This window comes from Mya arenaria, chromosome 4 (assembly GCF_026914265.1).
Source record: "Mya arenaria isolate MELC-2E11 chromosome 4, ASM2691426v1".
Taxonomy (NCBI): Eukaryota; Metazoa; Mollusca; class Bivalvia; order Myida; family Myidae; genus Mya; species Mya arenaria.
In genome coordinates, this window is record NC_069125.1 from 79458970 (window position 1) to 79482227 (window position 23258).

The following is a 23258-nucleotide window of genomic DNA, read 5'->3' on the forward strand; positions in this document are numbered from 1 at the left end:
ATCATTTTTTTTTTATAAAATTGAAACATAAACCTATTAAGAAGCCTTTTGCATTTAAATTTTAAAATAAAATATTTGTTACAAAATGAATGACTTATGAGAGGATTTCACTTCTCAAAATGTGATCTACAACTTTCTTATTTTTGGATCAATTTGGATAAAATTTGATATTTAAACCAATTATGAAGCCTTTTCAATTATCTGTTTAACAAAAAAAAATGTTAAAAATAAATGAGTTATGAGTGGATTTCAAGTCTCAAAAAATGGATTTCACTTGTCAAAATGTGGATTTCACCGCGATTTCCGATCTATTTTAAAAAAATTGCTATAATTTCTTCATTTTTTTACCAATTTCGATAAAATTTGAAATATAAACCCTGTATGAGGCACTTTCCAATATGTATACAAAAAATAAAAAATATTAATTAAAATAAATGAGTTATGAGTGGATTTAACTTCTCGAAAACAGGATTTCACCTCGATTTCCGACCTATTTATGAAAAATTGCTCTAACATCTTCATTTTTTGACAAATTTCAATAATTTTTCAAGCGTTAACCCTTTATGAGGCATTTTCAAAAATGTATATGAAAAATAACAATTATAAATTGAAATAAATGAGTTATGAGTGGATTTCACTTCTCAAAATCTGGATTTCACCTTGATTTCAAATCTATTTTCGAAAAAATCGAAAAATTGCTCTAACTTCTTTATTTTTTGAACAATTTCAATAAAATTTGAAATATAAACCCTTCATAAGGCACTTTCCAATATGTATATAAAAAATAATAATTATTTATTTAAAGAAATGAGTCATGAGTGGATTTCACATTTTGAGTGGATTTCACGTGAAATCCACTGGATCCCTGTATCACCCTTTACCCCATTGGTATCTAGTGTGCCAATGTCAACAGAGAAAAAAACAGTTGTCTCCCTTTTTATAAAAGATACTTTAAAATTATTAATTTAATGTGTTTAAATAAACAAAATAATAGGATAAATAGAATAATAGGTTAGTGCCGTGGATATAGATAGTTTATCTGGCTCGGCTGTGGAATTTCTCTATATCTGGGTGGGTAAATCGCCCCAGTACATGTTACAATGCACAGGGAAACTGAAAGCTGTAATTAACTTATTATTATGTCTCCCCCTCTCTGGGGGAGACATATTGTTTTTGCCCTGTCCGTCAGTCCGGTAGTCCGTCAGTCCGTCAGTCCGTCCGTACGTCACACTTCGTTTCCGATCGATAACTGGAAAACCGCATGACCTAGGATCACCAAACTTGGTAGGGAGGTTGGTCATGAGGTGTAGAAGATCCCTATTGTTTTTGGGGTCACTAGGTCAAAGGTCAAGGTCGCGGCGACCCCCAATGTAAAAAACATTTCCGCTCAATATCTTGACAATGGTTTGACCTAGGTTCACCAAACTTGGTAGGGAGGTTGGTCATGAGGTGTAGAAGATCCCTATTGTTTTTGGGGTCACTAGGTCAAAGGTCAATGTCGCGGCAACCCCCAATGTAAAAAACATTTCCGCTCAATATCTTGAGAATGGTTTGACCTAGGTTCACCAAACTTGGTAGGGAGGTTGGTCGTGAGGTGTAGAGGATCCCTATTGTTTTTGGGGTCACTAGGTCAAAGGTCAAGGTCGCGGCGACCCCCAATGTAAAAAACATTTCCGCTCAATATCTTGAGAATGGTTTGACCTAGGTTCACCAAACTTGGTAGGGAGGTTGGTCGTGAGGTGTAGAGGATCCCTATTGTTTTTGGGGTCACTAGGTCAAAGGTCAAGGTCGCGGCGACCCCCAATGTAAAAAAACATTTCCGCTCAATATCTTGAGAATGGTTTGACCTAGGTTCACCAAACTTGGTAGGGAGGTTGGTCGTGAGGTGTAGAGGATCCCTATTGTTTTTGGGGTCACTAGGTCAAAGGTCAAGGTCGCGGCGACCCCCAATATAAAAAACATTTCTGCTCAAAATCTTGAGAACGGTTTGACCTAGGTTCACCAAACTTGGTAGGGAGGTTGGTCATGAGGTGTAGAAGATCCTTATTGTTTTTGGGGTCACTAGGTCAAAGGTCAAGGTCGCGGCGACCCCCAATGTAAAAAACATTTCCGCTCAATATCTTGAGAATGGTTTGACCTAGGTTCACCAAACTTGGTAGGGAGGTTGGTCGTGAGGTGTAGAGGATCCCTATTGTTTTTGGGGTCACTAGGTCAAAGGTCAAGGTCGCGGCGACCCCCAATGTAAAAAACATTTCCGCTCAATATCTTGAGAATGGTTTGACCTAGGTTCACCAAACTTGGTAGGGAGGTTGGTCGTGAGGTGTAGAGGATCCCTATTGTTTTTGGGGTCACTAGGTCAAAGGTCAAGGTCGCGGCGACCCCCAATGTAAAAAACATTTCCGCTCAATATCTTGAGAATGGTTTGACCTAGGTTCACCAAACTTGGTAGGGAGGTTGGTCGTGAGGTGTAGAGGATCCCTATTGTTTTTGGGGTCACTAGGTCAAAGGTCAAGGTCGCGGCGACCCCCAATATAAAAAACATTTCTGCTCAAAATCTTGAGAACGGTTTGACCTAGGTTCACCAAACTTGGTAGGGAGGTTGGTCATGAGGTGTAGAAGATCCCTATTGTTTTTGGGGTCACTAGGTCAAAGGTCAAGGTCGCGGCGACCCCCAATGTAAAAAACATTTCCGCTCAATATCTTGAGAATGGTTTGACCTAGGTTCACCAAACTTGGTAGGGAGGTTGGTCGTGAGGTGTAGAGAATCCCTATTGTTTTTGGGGTCACTAGGTCAAAGGTCAAGGTCGCGGCGACCCCCAATATAAAAAACATTTCTGCTCAAAATCTTGAGAACGGTTTGACCTAGGTTCACCAAACTTGGTAGGGAGGTTGGTCATGAGGTGTAGAAGATCCCTATTGTTTTTGGGGTCACTAGGTCAAAGGTCAAGGTCGCGGCGACCCCCAATGTAAAAAACATTTCCGCTCAATATCTTGAGAATGGTTTGACCTAGGTTCACCAAACTTGGTAGGGAGGTTGATCATGAGGTTTAGAAAACTCCTATATTTTGGGGGGTCACAAGGTCAAAGGTCAACGTCGCTGTGACCTCTAATGTAAAAAAAATATTTCCGTGCAATATCAGGAGAATGCTTTGATCTAGGTTCACCAAACTTTGAAGTGAGGTTGGTCATGATGTCTAGTTGATTTTGCAATCAGTTGGTCAAAGGTCAAGGTCACTGACCTTGAGGTGAAGAACCGGTTTCTGCTCAATAACTCAAGAACGTTTACACCCAGGAACTTCATACTTGGTATGCCAGTTAGTCATGACTAGTTGATGGCCCCTATTGATTTTGGGATCCATCATTGATTATTTCTCACCTACGACCACACAATGGGGGAGACATGCGCTTTTTCAAAAAAGCAATCTCTAGTTAATCAACTGTTACGTATTTGACGAGATACGGGGACAATCGCGGTACCAATACCAAACAATTGAAGACATTATATGCCAAAACTCGCTCAATATCAACCAAACTCGGCCAATAACAACCAAACTCGACTAATATGAGTTTCCTCCATTTTGATTGGCTTCAAAACTCGCCTTATATAGGATTTGGGAAATGGACCATTTTCATTGGCTGTCAAAACTCGCCTTATATGAGAAATATGCTGAAAATTATTTTAAAAGGTAGCCATTTTGTTTTCCGTTTTCTGACTGTTTTAAAAAAATTCTGCTTTGTATAAACCTATTTGGAATACTTGAACCTATTTAATTCTTGAACCACTTTGTACTAATTGATATTGCAGTTGTATTTAACCCATTGTTGGATTTTACGACTATTATGATTTTGTACACCAACAAAATGGAGGATGAAGGTGAAACATTTCACGTTTCGGCAAACGATTTACGAAATTAAGACGAAAAGACATGCTTCCTTTCACTGTACAGTGCTTTATTCATAAGCACGTGCAATGTCACTTTAAGGATGCATGTCAAATCAGCAAAGTCAAGTTAAGAAAAGCAGGGGTTCGAAGGCGACCGGGGTTCGATTCCGGGCCTGGGCGCATGTGAGTTTGGTTAGTGGTCGCCAAGTGGGTTTTCTCCCGGTACTCTGGTTTCCCCCACAACACAAGACCACACTCTCGCACAACATTGTGCCAACCAGAGTGATTAATATAAGTTGTAATAGCTTGTTTCACAATCGTTGTAAAATTAAATAAAGTTTAAACTAAGAAAAGCAGGCACCATTATTGAATAAGGGATAAATACGGCTTCAATGTGAACCTAAGGTAAGTTATTAGAATGTTTTAACCAAAATGGTTTAATATAGTTGATATATAAAATACTTATTAATTAGGTGATTTCATTTTGGCTGAGTTATTTGTCCACGGTTAGCTAACCTTGGACAAATAACTGGGCCAATATGAAATCACCTAATTAATAACATTATAATATCATGGCAGTACATGCATAAGACAGGCAAATTATTTATTTTGAACAAAATCAACAATGAATGAAATGATACATTATACAATTGTGTGGCACCCTTAACGGTAAATTTCCTTTTCTCAAGATGAAAAAGAGGTGCAGGAGATGGAAGTGGTGGTTAGTTGAAAAATTCTAAACAAATTGTCGAATGCTTCTATTTTGCCAAAGTAAACAAAGAATGTGGCTGAAACATTCTGATTGGTTTACAGAGGTCACATGAGAGATCTATTGACCTGATATGCAGATTAACACTGCTTGCCTAAACAAATCTGATTGGCTAATTGTGGTCAGCTTACTGATAAGGCGCTGCTAAAATAAATATTCTTTGCACAATGACATACAGAATTTTTGTTCATAAATTTTTTTTTATATATTGTACACATAAGGTTATAATGGAGACTACAAGCCGCTTGAACTCGAAATGTATGTACAGTCCAACCTGTATTAAGTGGCCACATTTGGTGAAAGGTAAAAGTGGCTGCTTACTACAGGTGGCCACTTAGTCCAGGTTGGAATTTTCTGACACTTTGGCTTTGTTCAAACAGAGGTCAATTATGTATCTTAACCGCCACCTCACACCACAATTAGTATCATCAGCACCATTACGAAGGTTGAATACAAATGCAGAAAAAAAAACTTTATTGCAAAATTACAAATAGAATGCAATAGATAAAAGCTAATACATAGCATAAACAAAAAAATACCAAAAATTAGTCCACACGCCTACATGAACATTTTTAAGTTCATTTTAAAGTAATCCGTCATTTTCGTTTGCTTAACTTTTGTCTTGTTAATTTAAAGTGCATTTACATTGAGCCGACATTATCATGTCAAGCATGTCACTGTGTGTGTAAAAAACCATGAATACACAAGTTCATTGAGTCCTTGTTTCCTGTAATATTCCTCTGTTTTTAGTGTTTGGATTTTCAATTGTTAGCATAAGCAAGAAATTGGCCTATTTTCTAATAATTTGCTACACTCGACATGTTCATTTAGGGTCAAACACTTCCAATTTGTTTTATTGTTAGCCATAATCAAAATTAAAAAGAATATCACAAACAATGCAATGTAAATAGCCGTTCGTCGATAAAGCCGTGCACTTTGAAAAATAATACTGAAATGAATACACATCGTTACTGGTCTGCACCATCAAGTGATGGTGCAAACTGTAAATTTATTATTATTATAACCAGCTTTCTTTGTCGGTATTTGTCGTAATTTATATAACGTATGGGGGAAATTGGGAGTGGCCCGATAAGGCAGGTGGCCCTTTAAAGCAGGTGAACGTTCAACCAGGTTTGACTGTAGTAAGAAAAACAAGAAAACATTATCACTGCAGAATCAGTGCATGACAGACCGTATGTACTGGTCAGAATCAGTGCATGACAGACCGTATGTACTGGTCAGAATCAGTGCATGACAGACCGTATGTACTGGTCAGAATCAGTGCATGACAGACCGTATGTACTGGTCAGAATCAGTGCATGACAGACCGTTTGTACTGGTCATAATCAGTGCATGACAGACCGTATGTACTGGTCAGAATCAGTGCATGACAGACCATATGTACTGGTCAGAATCAGTGCATGACAGACCGTATGTACTGGTCAGAATCAGTGCATGACAGACCATAATATGTGCTGCTAAGGTATACATCTTGGGATATAAAAAAGAATACATGTCTACCAGCTTCTAGAAGATACCATGATTGGATTGCTGTAATAAATATTTTGCTGTGTGTTCCAGGTGGTCAGCCTGTGAAATGCCAAAACTACCAGGAAATCAAGGTACAGGAACAAGTCCAGCGACTTGTCATGGGAACAATTCCCCGATCAATGTGGATCATTCTGGAGAATGATCTTGTGGACAGCTGTAAGGCAGGAGATGATGTGGTCATCTGGTAAGTTGCCATAGGAGCAGTTTCCTGGTCAATGTGGGTCATTCTGGAGGATGACCTTGTAAACAGATGTAAGGAAGGAGACGATGTGATCATCTGGTAAGTTGCCATAGGAGCAATTTCCTGGTCAATGTGGGTCATTCTGGAGGATGACCTTGTAAACAGATGTAAGGAAGGAGATGATGTGATCATCTGGTAAGTTGCCATAGGAGCAGTTTCCTGGTCAATGTTAATCTGGTAGGGGGGTGTATTTATGAAAAGAACCATATTTTTATGCTCCCAAAGGGAGAGCATGTATTTGCTGCTTTGTCCGTCTCTCTGTCCTTCTGTCCCTTTGTCAGTCCATCACACTATTTTCAAGGGAATAACTTTAAAACTACTGATGGGATTGAAATAAAACTTGGTATTGAATTATGAGGGTTATTACACATACCTTGCAGGCTGGTCTAGTTGACATGCTTTTAATTATCACATATCTCAGAAGTCGCTAATGTAATTTGGTTAAATGTCAATTAATTGATCAAGTAGAACAAAATACCTAGCATGCTGTGTTTTGCAGCTCTTGTTTATATTCATTCTTAGTTTTAGTAATCAAGAGAGGATAGCAAACTGACATTTCTGATTCAGTGGTGTGGTAATGCGCCGGTGGCGAGGGCTGGCTGGGGAGGTCAAGTGTGACATAGAACTGGCAGTGAAGGCCAACAGTATCCTGGTCACCAATGAGATGCGGAGTGCTAGCACCATCACACAGGAACTGGTCAGTGTTCATGTACTGTTATGGTTGAGGATTCAGTTGTAATGTTTAAAAATTAAATGTTATGAGCTTTTATTGGATACATTTTCTTAAAAATCAAGTTTCGAGTTAAGATCAAAGGCCTTTTTCTTGGCATTCCACAGGGTGAAGATTCACATCCATTTCCAGTGTGGAAATTGTTTGAATTTTGGTGAAAAAACTTGTTCTCAAATTGTCAAGGACTGAATTATCTTCTTTTTTTTTTATTAGACAATTATGCTCAGGGTTGAGTTTATTAGTGGTTTGATTATAGTGTGCGTAATTAATTTTAAGATATAATTTCTTGATTTAAACATCATAATGTCCTGTGTAGCGTGATGAGGTGGCTGAGTTCTGGCAGGAACATGAGTTTTCTCCCCTGACAGGCCGGAACGTGATCCTGGCCTCCCTGTGCCCCCAGGTGTATGGACTGTATGTCATCAAGCTGGCTGTCGCCATGGTGCTCGCTGGAGGGGTCAAGGTAAGGAGAAAGGCAGTAGGATTGTGTCAAGATACCCTCACTGTGTACCATGAAAGGCATGAAAATGATCATGTATTTCCCAGAGGCTAAACTGTAGTCTGTTAAATGAACGTGTGAATGCCAATGATTGTTGAATTGCCTTTAATTGGAGACATTATAATCCTTCAAAACGTAAGCGTCCATTGAGAGTCAGTATGCACTAAAGTTTATCAATGTGAATTGGGAATGAACATAAATGATAAAAATGATAAAATTGAAATACATTTGACAACACTGCTTATGTGTAAAATGAAAGTTATTACTCATTGCCTCAATTTCAGCGTGAGGATGAGGGAGGTACATGTGTTCGTGGGGAGATCCACATGCTGCTTGTTGGCGACCCCGGTACGCACCTCCATGTAGTGCTGGAATAATGCCTCTGACCTTATCATAATCTATCTACATTCTTATCTGTACATTGATAATATTTCTGGAACATCTTATTTAGATTTTTTTATTATACAGAATTTTGTAAGAAAATATTGTTATGCATTTGATAATTTTGAAGCTTAATGCTGAAAAGAAAAGTCCTGCATTGGTTTTTGTATAAACACTGCAATTGTAAGGCTATTGATGTACCAGAGTTGTGAGTTCGAAATAGGTTTGAAATTTATAAGACTTCTTTACAAGAGATATTGTTATTGTTTATGGTTTCAGGGACGGGTAAGTCACAGTTCCTGAAGTATGCGACGAAGGTGACGCCACGCTCTGTACTCACCACGGGCATTGGCAGCACCAGCGCTGGGCTCACTGTCACAGCTGTCAAGGTACTGAGCTACATGGGCTTGAATAATACTACCAAGTGTTTCAAGTGCAGACAATTATTGTGTTATTTTAAACTCTCCCCTTCGGTATTTTACAAAAAAAAATAAACTTGGCCATAACTTTAAATTGTTTAAAAAATCCAAGTGAAACTTTTTACACATGTTGCGAGAAACAAAAAGCTGACCAACTGTTTTATAATTGTTGAGTTATGCCTCTTGTTCCTCTGAAAAACAACAAGACAAGCATTGTCACTAGATCTGCAGCGCTACCCTTTTTGTCAAAGATCTTAATGAATGTCTTTATTTTGTTATTCTAAATTGCAGACTTTATACTGAGGAATTTCCTGGATATATAAGATGTTAAAAAAATCCTTTAGTTCATGAAGCTATAAGTGCTTAGGTAAGATGTTCTAAAGGTTGATTAATTGACTGTTACAATTGTATGTATGTTTTAATCTGTATAATGTATTGCAGGACAGTGGTGAGTGGCAGCTGGAGGCGGGGGCTCTTGTGCTGGCAGATGGTGGCCTATGTTGTATTGATGAGTTTAACAGCATTCGGGAACACGACAAGGCAAGCATTCATGAGGCCATGGAGCAGCAGACCATCAGTGTAGCCAAGGTACGGGAGATAAAGACTGGTTGACTGTAGACCATCAGTGTAGCCAAGGTACGGGAGATAAAGACTGGTTGACTGTAGACCATTAGTGTAGCTAAGGTACGGGAGATAAAGACTGGTTGACTGTAGACCATTAGTGTAGCAAAGGTACGGGAGATAAAGGTTGGTTGACTGTAGACAATTAGTGAAGGGACTGTAGACCATCAGTGTAGCCAAGGTACGGGAGATAAAGACTGGTTGACTGTAGACCATTAGTGAAGGGACTGTAGACCATCAGTGTAGCTAAGGTATGGGAGATAAAGGTTGGTTGACTGTAGACCATCAGTGTTTTACTAAGGTACGGGAGATAAAGGCTGGTTGACCGTAGACCATCAGTGTAGCTAAGGTACGGGAGATAAAGGTTGGTTGACTGTAGACCATCAGTGTAGCTAAGGTACGGGAGATAAAGGTTGGTTGACTGTAGACCATTAGTGTAGCTAAGGTATGGGAGATAAAGGCTGGTTGACTGTAGACCATCAGTGTAGCTAAGGTACGGGAGATAAAGGCTGGTTGACTGTAGACCATCAGTGTAGCTAAGGTACGGGAGATAAAGGTTGGTTGACTGTAGACCATTAGTGTAGCTAAGGTACGGGAGATAAAGGCTGGTTGACTGTAGACCATTAGTGTAGCTAAGGTACGGGAGATAAAGGCTGGTTGACTGTAGACCATTAGTGTAGCTAAGGTACGGGAGATAAAGGCTGGTTGACTGTAGACCATTAGTGTAGCTAAGGTACGGGAGATAAAGGTTGGTTGACTGTAGACCATTAGTGTAGCTAAGGTACGGGAGATAAAGGTTGGTTGACTGTAGACCATTAGTGTAGCTAAGGTACGGGAGATAAAGGCTGGTTGACTGTAGACCATTAGTGTAGCTAAGGTACGGGAGATAAAGGCTGGTTGACTGTAGACCATTAGTGTAGCTAAGGTACGGGAGATAAAGGCTGGTTGACTGTAGACCATTAGTGTAGCTAAGGTACGGGAGATAAAGGTTGGTTGACTGTAGACCATTAGTGTAGCTAAGGTACGGGAGATAAAGGTTGGTTGACTGTAGACCATTAGTGTAGCTAAGGTACGGGAGATAAAGGCTGGTTGACTGTAGACCATTAGTGTAGCTAAGGTACGGGAGATAAAGGTTGGTTGACTGTAGACCATCAGTGTAGCTAAGGTATGGGAGATAAAGGTTGGTTGACTGTAGACCATCAGTGTAGCTAAGGTACGGGAGATAAAGGCTGGTTGACTGTAGACCATCAGTGTAGCTAAGGTAAGGGAGATAAAGGTTGGTTGACTGTAGACCATCAGTGTAGCTAAGGTACGGGAGATAAAGGCTGGTTGACTGTAGACCATCAGTGTAGCTAAGGTACGGGAGATAAAGGCTGGTTGACTGTAGACCATCAGTGTAGCTAAGGTACGGGAGATAAAGGCTGGTTGACTGTAGACCATCAGTGTAGCTAAGGTACGGGAGATAAAGGCTGGTTGACTGTAGACCATCAGTGTAGCTAAGGTACGGGAGATAAAGGCTGGTTGACTGTAGACCATCAGTGTAGCTAAGGTACGGGAGATAAAGGTTGGTTGACTGTAGACCATCAGTGTAGGGACTGTAGACCATTAGTGTAGCTAAGGTACGGGAGATAAAGGCTGGTTGACTGTAGACCATTAGTGTAGCTAAGGTATGGGAGATAAAGGTTGGTTGACTGTAGACCATCAGTGTAGCTAAGGTATGGGAGATAAAGACTGGTTGACTGTAGACCATCAGTGTAGCTAAGGTATGGGAGATAAAGACTGGTTGACTGTAGACCATCAGTGTAGCTAAGGTATGGGAGATAAAGACTAGTTGACTGTAGACCATTAGTGTAGCTAAGGTATGGGAGATAAAGACTAGTTGACTGTAGACCATTAGTGTAGAAAAGGTACGGGAGATAAAGGTTGGTTGACTGTAGACCATTAGTGTAGCTAAGGTACGGGAGATAAAGGCTGGTTGACTGTAGACCATCAGTGTAGAAAAGGTACGGGAGATAAAGGTTGGTTGACTGTAGACCATTAGTGTAGAAAAGGTACGGGAGATAAAGGCTGGTTGACTGTAGACCATTAGTGTAGAAAAGGTACGGGAGATAAAGGTTGGTTGACTGTAGACCATCAGTGTAGCTAAGGTACGGGAGATAAAGGGTGGTTGACTGTAAACCATCAGTGTAGCTAAGGTACGGGAGATGAAGGTTGGTTGACTGTAGACCATCAGTGTAGCGAAGGTACGGGAGATGAAGGTTGGTTGACTGTAGATCATCAGTGTAGCTAAGGTACGGGAGATGAAGGCTGGTTGACTGTAGACCATTAGTGAAGGGACTGTAGACCATTAGTGTAGCAAAGGTACGGGAGATAAAGGCTGGTTGACTGTAGACCATTAGTGAAGGGACTGTAGACCATCAGTGTAGCTAAGGTACGGGAGATAAAGGCTGGTTGACTGTAGACCATCAGTGTAGCTAAGGTACGGGAGATAAAGGCTGGTTGACTGTAGACCATCAGTGTAGTTAAGGTTCGGGAGATAAAGGTTGGTTGACTGTAGACCATCAGTGTAGCTAAGGTACGGGAGATAAAGGCTGGTTGACTGTAGACCATCAGTGTAGCTAAGGTACGGGAGATAAAGACTGGTTGACTGTAGACCATCAGTGTAGCTAAGGTACGGGAGATAAAGGCTGGTTGACTGTAGACCATCAGTGTAGCTAAGGTACGGGAGATAAAGGCTGGTTGACTGTAGACCATCAGTGTAGCTAAGGTTCGGGAGATAAAGGTTGGTTGACTGTAGACCATCAGTGTAGCTAAGGTACGGGAGATAAAGACTGGTTGACTGTAGACCATCAGTGTAGCTAAGGTATGGGAGATAAAGGTTGGTTGACTGTAGACCATCAGTGTAGCTAAGGTACGGGAGATAAAGGTTGGTTGACTGTAGACCATCAGTGTAGCTAAGGTACGGGAGATAAAGACTGGTTGACTGTAGACCATCAGTGTAGCTAAGGTACGGGAGATAAAGGATGGTTGACTGTAGACCATCAGTGTAGCTAAGGTACGGGAGATAAAGACTGGTTGACTGTAGACCATCAGTGTAGCTAAGGTACGGGAGATAAAGGTTGGTTGACTGTAGACCATCAGTGTAGCTAAGGTACGGGAGATAAAGGCTGGTTGACTGTAGACCATCAGTGTAGCTAAGGTACGGGAGATAAAGGGTGGTTGACTGTAGACCATCAGTGTAGCTAAGGTACGGGAGATGAAGGTTGGTTGACTGTAGACTATCAGTGTAGCGAAGGTACGGGAGATGAAGGTTGGTTGACTGTAGATCATCAGTGTAGCTAAGGTACGGGAGATGAAGGCTGGTTGACTGTAGACCATTAGTGAAGGGACTGTAGACCATTAGTGTAGCAAAGGTACGGGAGATAAAGGCTGGTTGACTGTAGACCATTAGTGAAGGGACTGTAGACCATCAGTGTAGCTAAGGTATGGGAGATAAAGGCTGGTTGACTGTAGACCATCAGTGTAGCTAAGGTACGGGAGATAAAGGCTGGTTGACTGTAGACCATCAGTGTAGCTAAGGTACGGGAGATAAAGACTGGTTGACTGTAGACCATCAGTGTAGCTAAGGTACGGGAGATAAAGGCTGGTTGACTGTAGACCATCAGTGTAGCTAAGGTACGGGAGATAAAGGCTGGTTGACTGTAGACCATCAGTGTAGCTAAGGTATGGGAGATAAAGGTTGGTTGACTGTAGACCATCAGTGTAGCTAAGGTACGGGAGATCAAGGTTGGTTGACTGTAGACCATCAGTGTAGCTAAGGTATGGGAGATGAAGACTGGTTGACTGTAGACCATCAGTGTAGCTAAGGTACGGGAGATAAAGGTTGGTTGACTGTAGACCATCAGTGTAGCTAAGGTATGGGAGATAAAGGCTGGTTGACTGTAGACCATAAGTGTAGCTAAGGTACGGGAGATAAAGGTTGGTTGACTGTAGACCATCAGTGTAGCTAAGGTACGGGAGATAAAGACTGGTTGACTGTAGACCATTAGTGTAGCTAAGGTACGGGAGATAAAGGTTGGTTGACTGTAGACCATCAGTGTAGCTAAGGTACGGGAGATAAAGGCTGGTTGACTGTAAACCATCAGTGTAGCTAAGGTATGGGAGATAAAGGCTGGTTGACTGTAGACCATTAGTGAAGCAAAGGTACGGGAGATAAAGGTTGGTTGACTGTTGACCATCAGTGTAGCTAAGGTATGGGAGATAAAGGCTTGTTGACTGTAGACCATTAATGAAGGGACTGTAGACCATTAGTGTAGCAAAGGTACGGGAGATAAAGGCTGGTTGACTGTAGACCATTAGTGAAGGGACTGTAGACCATCAGTGTAGCTAAGGTATGGGAGATAAAGGCTGGTTGACTGTAGACCATCAGTGTAGCTAAGGTACGGGAGATAAAGGCTGGTTGACTGTAAACCATCAGTGTAGCTAAGGTATGGGAGATAAAGGCTGGTTGACTGTAGACCATTAGTGAAGCAAAGGTACGGGAGATAAAGGTTGGTTGACTGTAGACCATCAGTGTAGCTAAGGTATGGGAGATAAAGGCTGGTTGACTGTAGACCATTAGTGTAGCTAAGGTACTGGAGATAAAGGCTGGTTGACTGTAGACCATTAGTGTAGCAAAGGTACGGGAGATAAAGGCTGGTTGACTGTAGACCATCAGTGTAGCTGAGGTACGGGAGATAAAGGCTGGTTGACTGTAGACCATCAGTGTAGGGACTGTAGACCATCAGTGTAGCTAAGGTACGGGAGATAAAGGCTGGTTGACTGTAGACCATCAGTGTAGCTAAGGTACGGGAGATAAAGGCTTGTTGACTGTAGACCGCAAGTGTAGCTAAGGTACGGAGATAAAGGCTGGTTGACTGTAGACCATCAGTGTAGCTAAGGTACAGGAGATAAAGGCTGGTTGACTGTAGACCATCAGTGTAGCTAAGGTACGGGAGATAAAGGCTGGGTGACTGTAGACCATTAGTGTAGCTAAGGTACGGGAGATAAAGGCTGGTTCACTGTAGACCATTAGTGTAGCAAAGGTACTGGAGATAAAGGCTGGTTGACTGTAGACCATTAGTGTAGCTAAGGTACGGGAGATAAAGTCTGGTTGACTGTAGACCATTAGTGAAGGGACTGTAGACCATCAGTGTTTTACTAAGGTACAGGAGATGAAGGCTGGTTGACTGTAGACCATTAGTGTAGCAAAGGTACGGGAGATAAAGGCTGGTTGACTGTAGACCATTAGTGTAGCAAAGGTACGGGAGATAAAGGCTGGTTGACTGTAGACCATTAGTGAAGGGACTGTAGACCATCAGTGTGGCTAAGGTACAGGAGATAAAGGCTGGTTGACTGTAGACCATTAGTGTAGCAAAGGTACGGGAGATAAAGGCTGGTTGACTGTAGACCATTAGTGAAGGGACTGTAGACCATCAGTGTGGCTAAGGTACAGGAGATAAAGGCTCGTTGACTGTAGACCATCAGTGTAGCTAAGGTACGGGAGATAAAGGCTGGTTGACTGTAGACCATTAGTGAAGGGACTGTAGACCATTAGTGTAGCAAAGGTATGGGAGATAAAGGCTGGTTGACTGTAGACCATTAGTGAAGGGACTGTAGACCATCAGTGTAGCTAAGGTACATGAGATAAAGGTTGGTTGACTGTAGACCATCAGTGTAGCTAAGGTACATGAGATAAAGGTTGGTTGACTGTAGACCATCAGTGTAGCTAAGGTACAGGAGGTAAAGGCTGGTTGACTGTAGACCGTTGACTGTAGACCATTAGTGAAGGGACTGTAGACCATCAGTGTTTTACTAAGGTACAGGAGATAAAGGCTGGTTGACTGTAGACCATTAGTGTAGCAAAGGTACGGGAGATAAAGGCTGGTTGACTGTAGACCATTAGTGTAGCAAAGGTACGGGAGATAAAGGCTGGTTGACTGTAGACCATTAGTGAAGGGACTGTAGACCATCAGTGTAGCTAAGGTACAGGGGATAAAGGCCGGTTGACTGTAGACCATCAGTGTAGCAAAGGTACGGGAGATAAAGGCTGGTTGACTGTAGACCATTAGTGTAGCTAAGGTACGGGAGATAAAGTCTGGTTGACTGTAGACCATTAGTGAAGGGACTGTAGACCATCAGTGTTTTACTAAGGTACAGGAGATAAAGGCTGGTTGACTGTAGACCATTAGTGTAGCAAAGGTACGGGAGATAAAGGCTGGTTGACTGTAGACCATTAGTGTAGCAAAGGTACGGGAGATAAAGGCTGGTTGACTGTAGACCATTAGTGAAGGGACTGTAGACCATCAGTGTAGCTAAGGTACAGGGGATAAAGGCCGGTTGACTGTAGACCATCAGTGTAGCAAAGGTACGGGAGATAAAGGCTGGTTGACTGTAGACCATTAGTGTAGCTAAGGTACATGAGATAAAGGCTGGTTGACTGTAGACCATTAGTGTAGCTAAGGTACGGGAGATAAAGGCTGGTTGACTGTAGACCATTTGTGTAGCTAAGGTACGGGAGATAAAGGCTGGTTGACTGTAGACCATTAGTGTAGCTAAGGTATGGGAGATAAAGGCTCGTTGACTGTAGACCATCAGTGTAGCTAAGATACGGGAGATAAAGGCTGGTTGACTGTAGACCATTAGTGTAGCTAAGGTATGGGAGATAAAGGCTCGTTGACAGTAGACCATCAGTGTAGCTAAGGTACGGGAGATAAAGGCTGGTTGACTGTAGACCATCAGTGTAGCTAAGGTATGGGAGATAAAGGCTCGTTGACTGTAGACCATCAGTGTAGCTAAGGTACATGAGATAAAGGCTGGTTGACTGTAGACCATCAGTGTAGCTAAGGTACATGAGATAAAGGCTGGTTGACTGTAGACCATCAGTGTAGCTAAGGTACGGGAGATAAAGGCTGGTTGACTGTAGACCATTAGTGTAGCTAAGGTACGGGAGATAAAGGCTCGTTGACTGTAGACCATCAGTGTAGCTAAGGTACATGAGATAAAGGCTGGTTGACTGTAGACCATTAGTGTAGCAAAGGTATGGGAGATAAAGGCTGGTTGACTGTAGACCATTAGTGTAGCAAAGGTACGGGAGATAAAGGCTGGTTGACTGTAGACCATTAGTGTAGCAAAGGTATGGGAGATAAAGGCTGTTGGACTGTAGACCATCAGTGTAGTAAAGGTACGGGAGATAAAGGCTCGTTGACTGTAGACCATCAGTGTAGCAAAGGTACGGGAGATAAAGGCTGGTTGACTGTAGACCATCAGTGTAGTAAAGGTATGGGAGATAAAGGCTGTTGGACTGTAGACCATTAGTGTAGCAAAGGTACAGGAGATAAAGGCTGGTTGACTGTAGACCATTAGTGTAGCTAAGGTACGGGAGATGAAGGCTGGTTGACTGTAGACCATCAGTGTAGTAAAGGTACGGGAGATAAAGGCTGGTTGACTGTAGACCATTAGTGTAGCAAAGGTACAGGAGATAAAGGCTGGTTGACTGTAGACCATTAGTGTAGCTAAGGTACGGGAGATGAAGGCTGGTTGACTGTAGACCATCAGTGTAGTAAAGGTACGGGAGATAAAGGCTGGTTGACTGTAGACCATTTGTGTAGTAAAGGTACGGGAGATAAAGGCTGGTTGACTGTAGACCATCAGTGTAGCAAAGGTACGGGAGATAAAGGCTGGTTGACTGTAGACCATCAGTGTAGAAAAGGTACGGGAGATAAAGGCTGGTTGACTGTAGACCATTAGTGAAGGGACTGTAGACCATCAGTGTAGCTAAGGTACATGAGATAAAGGCTGGTTGACTGTAGATCGTCAGTGTAGCTTAGGTATGGGAGATAATGACTGGTTGACTGTAGACCATCAGTGTAGCTTAGATATGGGAGATATATGCTGGTTGACTGATGTATGACAGAAGATAAGATTGTAAGTGATGTATGACACAAAATAAGATTGTTTGCAATGTATAGCATAAGAGAATATTGTATGTGATAAATGACACAAGATAAGATTGTGAGTGGTGAGTGATGTATGACACAAGATAAGATCGTGAGTGATGTATGACACAAGAAAAGATTGTAAGTGATATATGACACAAGATAAGATTGTGAGTGATGTATGACACAAGATAAGATTGTAAGTGATGTATGGCACATGATAAAACTGTATACAATTTGTGACACATATTAAAGTTATATGCAAAGTATGACACAAGATGAGATTGTACATACTATAAGACACAAGATAAAACTATACAATTTGTGACTCATATTAAAGTTACATGCAAAGTATGACAGAAGATAAGAGTGTACATACTACAGGGTTCCCACGCTACCGGGAAAACGGGAAAAAGTCGGGAATATCGAAAAGTCTGTTCCTGGTCGTGAAAATGCCTTGATTTTTGCGATATCGGGTTAAAATCGGTTAAAAGCAGGTAAAAGTACTAAAGTTCGAACCGATTTGGGTACGAAAATAGTTAAAGTTATTAGTCTCGATCATATAGACGCTTGTATCTAATACCGTTCTGTATTGAATTGACTCTGATCAGAGCGGCTGAATGATTGAGACTAAGAAGGTATCTGTTACCACATGTAAGCGTTTATTGATCATGAACAGTAGCTGTGTGCATTGCCGTCTGCATTCAAAAGTTATATTAAACGAGAAATCGGCAGCAGTTCATCGAGATTTGCTTTATATCTGCTGTCAGTAACACTCGTGGATGCTATCTACAACGATCTTTCTAGTCTACAGTATGCTATTGATCATGGATAGTAGCAATCTCTGCATTCATCAAAAGTTATTTTAAACGTGAAATTGGCCGCAGTTCATTGAAATTCACCTTACATACGCTGTCAATAACAGACATGGATGTTAATTACAATTATCTCACTAGTCTGCCTAGTGTTACTCATCTGACCAGCCTGACATTAAAGTCCAAATATTTGCTATTAAAGTGTGATTCTATCAACGATGCCTTGAGACTAAATACAGCTATCGTGAATACTCTGTGTACACTGACATTGTCGTATTTATAAACATTGAGAAGACCACCTTTCTTTGGCCAGTAGACGTCATAAAAGTTTTAAACTTGTGCAAAAAAGTCATTTATTTTGCATTTCCACCCAAATGTATGAAGAGAAGAACATGGATTGATGAAGATTGATGTTCAGATATATAGCTGAATTGCATGCTCACTGATGCAAGTAAATCATAAAACAGTTTTGTTCAGAATGTTAATTTTTTTAAAGAGATTTAAACTCTTTTATAATGACACTGGATGTTATGACAACTTTTTTTTTTTTTTTTTTGGAATGAGCCAATTTTGGCGAAAATCCATGAAAACCAGTGATAATAGATTGCTGACAAAAAATTAGAACGCAGATTTTTATATTTAAGTTCAAAAATTGATGTTTTATGCATTTTTCTTAAACTGTTAGTAAGCCATAAAACATAAATTTTCAAATGGAAATGTGAAAATCTGCGATCTGATCTTTTGTCAGCAATCTTTATCATTGGTTTGCAGATATTTACGCAAAAATTAGCTCTTTCCAAGACAAAAAAAAAAGTTGTTAAAATGGTATATCTGTGAGAGTGCAGCTTTAAAAATTGTTCAGAAAGTTAAAGTTTTTGTTCAGAGAGTAAAACTTTTTTAATGTGATTATATTAGCATGCATTTATCCACCAATTACAACAATATGTATTGTAAACAGAGATCAGCCGGCACCAAACCATGCTGGCTGATCAGGGTTTACACTGCTCTATTCACAGATAGTAGGTAGCAAACAGCCTAGATCCTGATCATGTCAGCTGATCCGTGTCTACACTGGTCACAGAGGCCAATAGTATTCAGCATGCTAAATGTTAATCAAGTAGTTCAATAAATGTCTGAAAAGTTCAGAAAGTGAAAGGTTTTGCCAGAGTTTGAAACCCTTTTAAAATGACATTTGATGTTATTCAACAAGTTGTTTAAAATGGCCAATAAGTTTCGTTGCAAAAACAGTGAAAAAAGGTTGGGAGAAGGTCTGGAATTTGAAAAAAAAACCTTGAACAAGTCTGGAAAAAGTCTGGAATTTTACTTGCAGAAAAATGTGGGAACCCTGATACTATATGACACAAGATAAAACTGTATACATTTTGTGACACATATTAAAGTTATATGCAAAGTATGACAAACGATAAGATTGTACATACTATATGACACAAGATAAAACTGTATACAATTTGACACAAGATGAGATTGTATGCAATGTGTATCACAAGTTAAGATTCTATGCAATATGACATAAGATAAGATTCTATGCAATATGACATAAGATAAGATTCTATGCAATATGACATAAGATAAGATTCTATGCAATATGACATAAGATAAGATTCTATGCAATATGACATAAGATAAGATTCTATGCAACTTATGATTCTATGCAATATGACATAAGTTAAGATTCTATGCAATACATTGAAATCATTTATATTCGTTGGCATGAAATTTCGTGGTTTGCTGAAAAAATACAATTTCGTGGGTACTTGAATTCGTTGTTTTTCATTTTTGAAAAAAAAATCGAATATGCGATCGTCCTAAATTGTCTGCATACCCGCCATGTGCTCGCCCGTGATTTCCGTCTTCTACGTCACACGGTTTATGACACTCGCTATAGTGGTACGTGCATATACACATGTCAATTATCGATTTAATTGGGAATTAAGGTCATAAAAGAAGATGTACCCTGATGATAAATACAGATAGGGGAAGCCATTGAATACCAATTAAGAATTTTGCAAACTGTGAAAACACCGAAAAGGTGCGGATATTTGAGTAAACAAGATCATTTCAATATTTATTCACACGTTTTTGTTTAATAAATATATTGAACGCGTTGTTTTGTACTTTGTCACGTTGGGTGCTCAGTAACCTCAACTGTAATCCATTAATTATTTCATTAAATAAAAAAATCGAGTACCGACACTCATCACGCACATCTTGTAAACCTTGAGATTTTCATTTACAGCACACGTTTAAACACGTGCTTCTGTCATTTGGTTCATTAAAACATATTTAATTGATTTGGTTTATTATTTGTTAAAGGCAGAAATAATATATTAACAAAACAATGATAGTAAAATATACAGTGAGACAGGTATAAACACTGTAAACTGCGACTTTTGTAACGAATAAACTAGTATGTACATAACATGGCAGTTGAAAAAGTGAATAAAGGGTCTATATTTCGTGGGATCTTAAATTTGTGGATCACCCTACCCACGAAAACCACGAACATTAATGCCCCACGAACATTAATGATTTCACAGTATGACATAAGATAAGATTCAATGCAATGTGTGACAGATGATAAAGATTGTTTACAAAGTATACCACTATATAAGATTGTATGCAATGTATGACACAAGATAAGATCGTACACAATTTGCTTAAACCAGAAATGAAACTTCAACTATCAATTTTGTACAACATTTGAATAGATATTAGAATCATGCAATTCCCAAATAAAGCCAGGCAAAGGTAATGGTCAATTAAAAGATTTATGTCGCCTGATCAAGGAACAGAACCTGAGATTCTCAATGAAGAATTTATCTGTATATATCTGTATAATTGGATTGGTTCTATCATTAGAAATATTCTACAGGCACATGTCATATATCATAAACCAGCACAACAGTGCTGTAGTGGAAATGACAAATGGAATATCATATCTACGGCTTTTATCTCTGTTTGTATCCTACTTCATGGTTGAAATTCTTAAGTACATTACTTGTCAGTTGATAATATGGATCAGACATTAGCATGTCAGAAATAATTCATTCTGAGACTTTGTCAAACAATTGAGATAGTTTATGTTGGTACACAGTTGTCAGGGGTCGATAACCTGGAACAGTGTTTGAAACTTAGATGATTTATATCAGAAAATCCATTCATATAACAACTTTAATATTTCTTGATATGTCATTGTCTGAGCAGTGTCTTTGTCTGTGTCACACTTTCATTTGTGGTAAATAGCTTTTGTTTGTTGTCTAGTGCTTTAAATTTTTATGCACATTGACATTAGAGCGTTAATGATTTTGGGGTCAGAGCAGGGCTTCTAAAAGTTTGGAACCTCAATCGGTCTGGACCCGGTGACAAAAAAAAGACCTGTTCAAATAATTTGGTTTATATGGAAATATCACACATTTTCACATGTACATTATGTCAATATTTTTCGCGATGTGACACTTCGTGGGAGGGCTGAATCAAGAGTAATTGATACAAACTTAATTTCAAATGAGATTCTCATGGAGTTCTGTGGTGTTTCTAACAAGAAACGCTGCAAACGAATTAACTGCGGCCGGCGGGAAGCGGTCAGACGACAAATAGTTAAACAGTATTATGATTTATTTGCTTAATGCTACTACAGTGGGTCAACATTCAGCTGATAATCTTGAATAATCTAGATTTATTATCGGGGCTTCTAGCTTTAAGTTTGATATCGACAACGAATTTTTCATTAATTTACAGTTGATTCAAATGACGTAAGCGGCGAACTCAGCTTTCAGACTCTGTAGTTAATCAAGCGTGAACTGTTGATATCCTATAGGACTAGGTTAATTAATTTGGAATTTTAATCCTTTCGTGGATTAACAATTAACACCTAATGAGGATAGCTGTAAGCTCATAATTTGTTTAATTATGTCTTGGGACAGATTGCTAGTGTCTGCTAAATTAGACACTAAATTAAAAGATATCGAAGAGTTCATCGTAGCTAAAAAAGCAGCTGGTCGCATTGGTCTGATGGTAACTAGGACACTTTAATTGGGGGTAATTTTGAATGTGTGAATGACCCAAGAATGTTTGTGTATTACAATTTCTACAGTTTTTACTGACTTAGTCGTTTTGGACAGAAATTAAAAAAAAGAGAGAAAATTTCCAACTGATTTTTTCGACACTTTTTGAAACTGAAATCGGTCTGACTTGGTCAAAATCAGTCAAGGCAAATTGCCGGTTTTTAGAAGCCTTGGGTCAGAGGTTAAGGTCATGTTGACCTTAAATTAAAAAACAAACGGTTTGTGTTAAATAACTTCTGAATGACTTTTGTAGAGTCCTCTAACATTGTTTGCATATTGTCCTGGTAAATAGATGACCTTCATTTTTAGCTCTACTGGCCAAAGGCCAGAAGAGCTGATGCGATGGTAATGTGTACGTAGTATGTTTGCCGTGCGTCTGTAAATAATTGCTTGTGAACACGCTACTGTCTTCAGTTTTGATTGTATCTCAATGAAACTTGTACAGTATTTAGATATCCATTAGAGCTCGGTTCCTTTCCAAAACCAGCCTGATCCGACCATGCATACCTAGATTAAGGGCCTTTATTTTTTAGCAAACCTAGTTTTAGCCAGGTCTGCATGAGCGAATTCTATTTTAAGCCAAGTTTACATGTAAAGTCAGGGCTAGGATGAAAGGGAGACAAGTTGCTTTTTGGTTCTGCAGTTGATTTTGTGAATTACTCTGCCTTGTTCTTGTTGAAAGCCCAAAGGCCATTTTTTAGCTCTGAGTGTCTGTAGTTCATGCATTCATCTAACCAAAATTGGTTGTAAATGTTTTTTTAAATTATGCACCTGGGGTCATTACTGATCAAGCCCAGGGTTCACATGTTTGGTAAACTTAAATTGGGTAATGTTTGAAAATCTTTTTGTGTGTTCCCGCATCCATCTCAGCACAATTGCTTGTGAATGTTTGTTCAAATTATGCCCCTGGCCATCCCCCGGGGTTCACAGGTTTGGTATACTTTAATTGGGAATTTTTGAAAATCTTTTTGTCGGAACCAGCTATGCAGACACTGGATATTTTGAATAAAGCACAATTTAGTGGTCTGCTACCATGGTTGTTCAAATTATGACCTTGGGGTCAAAACTGGCACTGCCCTGGGGGTTACAAGTTTTCTAGAGACTTATTTAAGATTTTTTTCAAAGTCTGCCACAAGGCTCATACCTTTGATATTTGTTGTTGAGCATCATATGATGACTGTCAAGCAAATCAGTTAAAATATGCCCCTGGTGCCAAAGCTGGCCCCACCCCTTTTGACCTTCCTTTTTATCTTTAAAGCTACAGCAATGATATTTAGACCATGTCTAC

The 23258-nt window shown here is 39.9% G+C and overlaps 1 protein-coding gene across 1 annotated transcript in view; it reads left to right on the top strand.

The window, feature by feature from the left end:
- Nucleotides 1-23258, top strand: part of LOC128232430 (DNA helicase MCM9-like) — an 81164-nt gene that overhangs the window by 26212 nt on the left and 31694 nt on the right. Inside the window, exons 7-12 of the mRNA XM_052945973.1 lie at nucleotides 6234-6387; nucleotides 7012-7141; nucleotides 7491-7637; nucleotides 7958-8021; nucleotides 8334-8443; nucleotides 8915-9061. Coding sequence (XP_052801933.1) covers nucleotides 6234-6387; nucleotides 7012-7141; nucleotides 7491-7637; nucleotides 7958-8021; nucleotides 8334-8443; nucleotides 8915-9061 — 752 coding nt within the window. The remainder of the gene's footprint in view (nucleotides 1-6233; nucleotides 6388-7011; nucleotides 7142-7490; nucleotides 7638-7957; nucleotides 8022-8333; nucleotides 8444-8914; nucleotides 9062-23258) is intronic.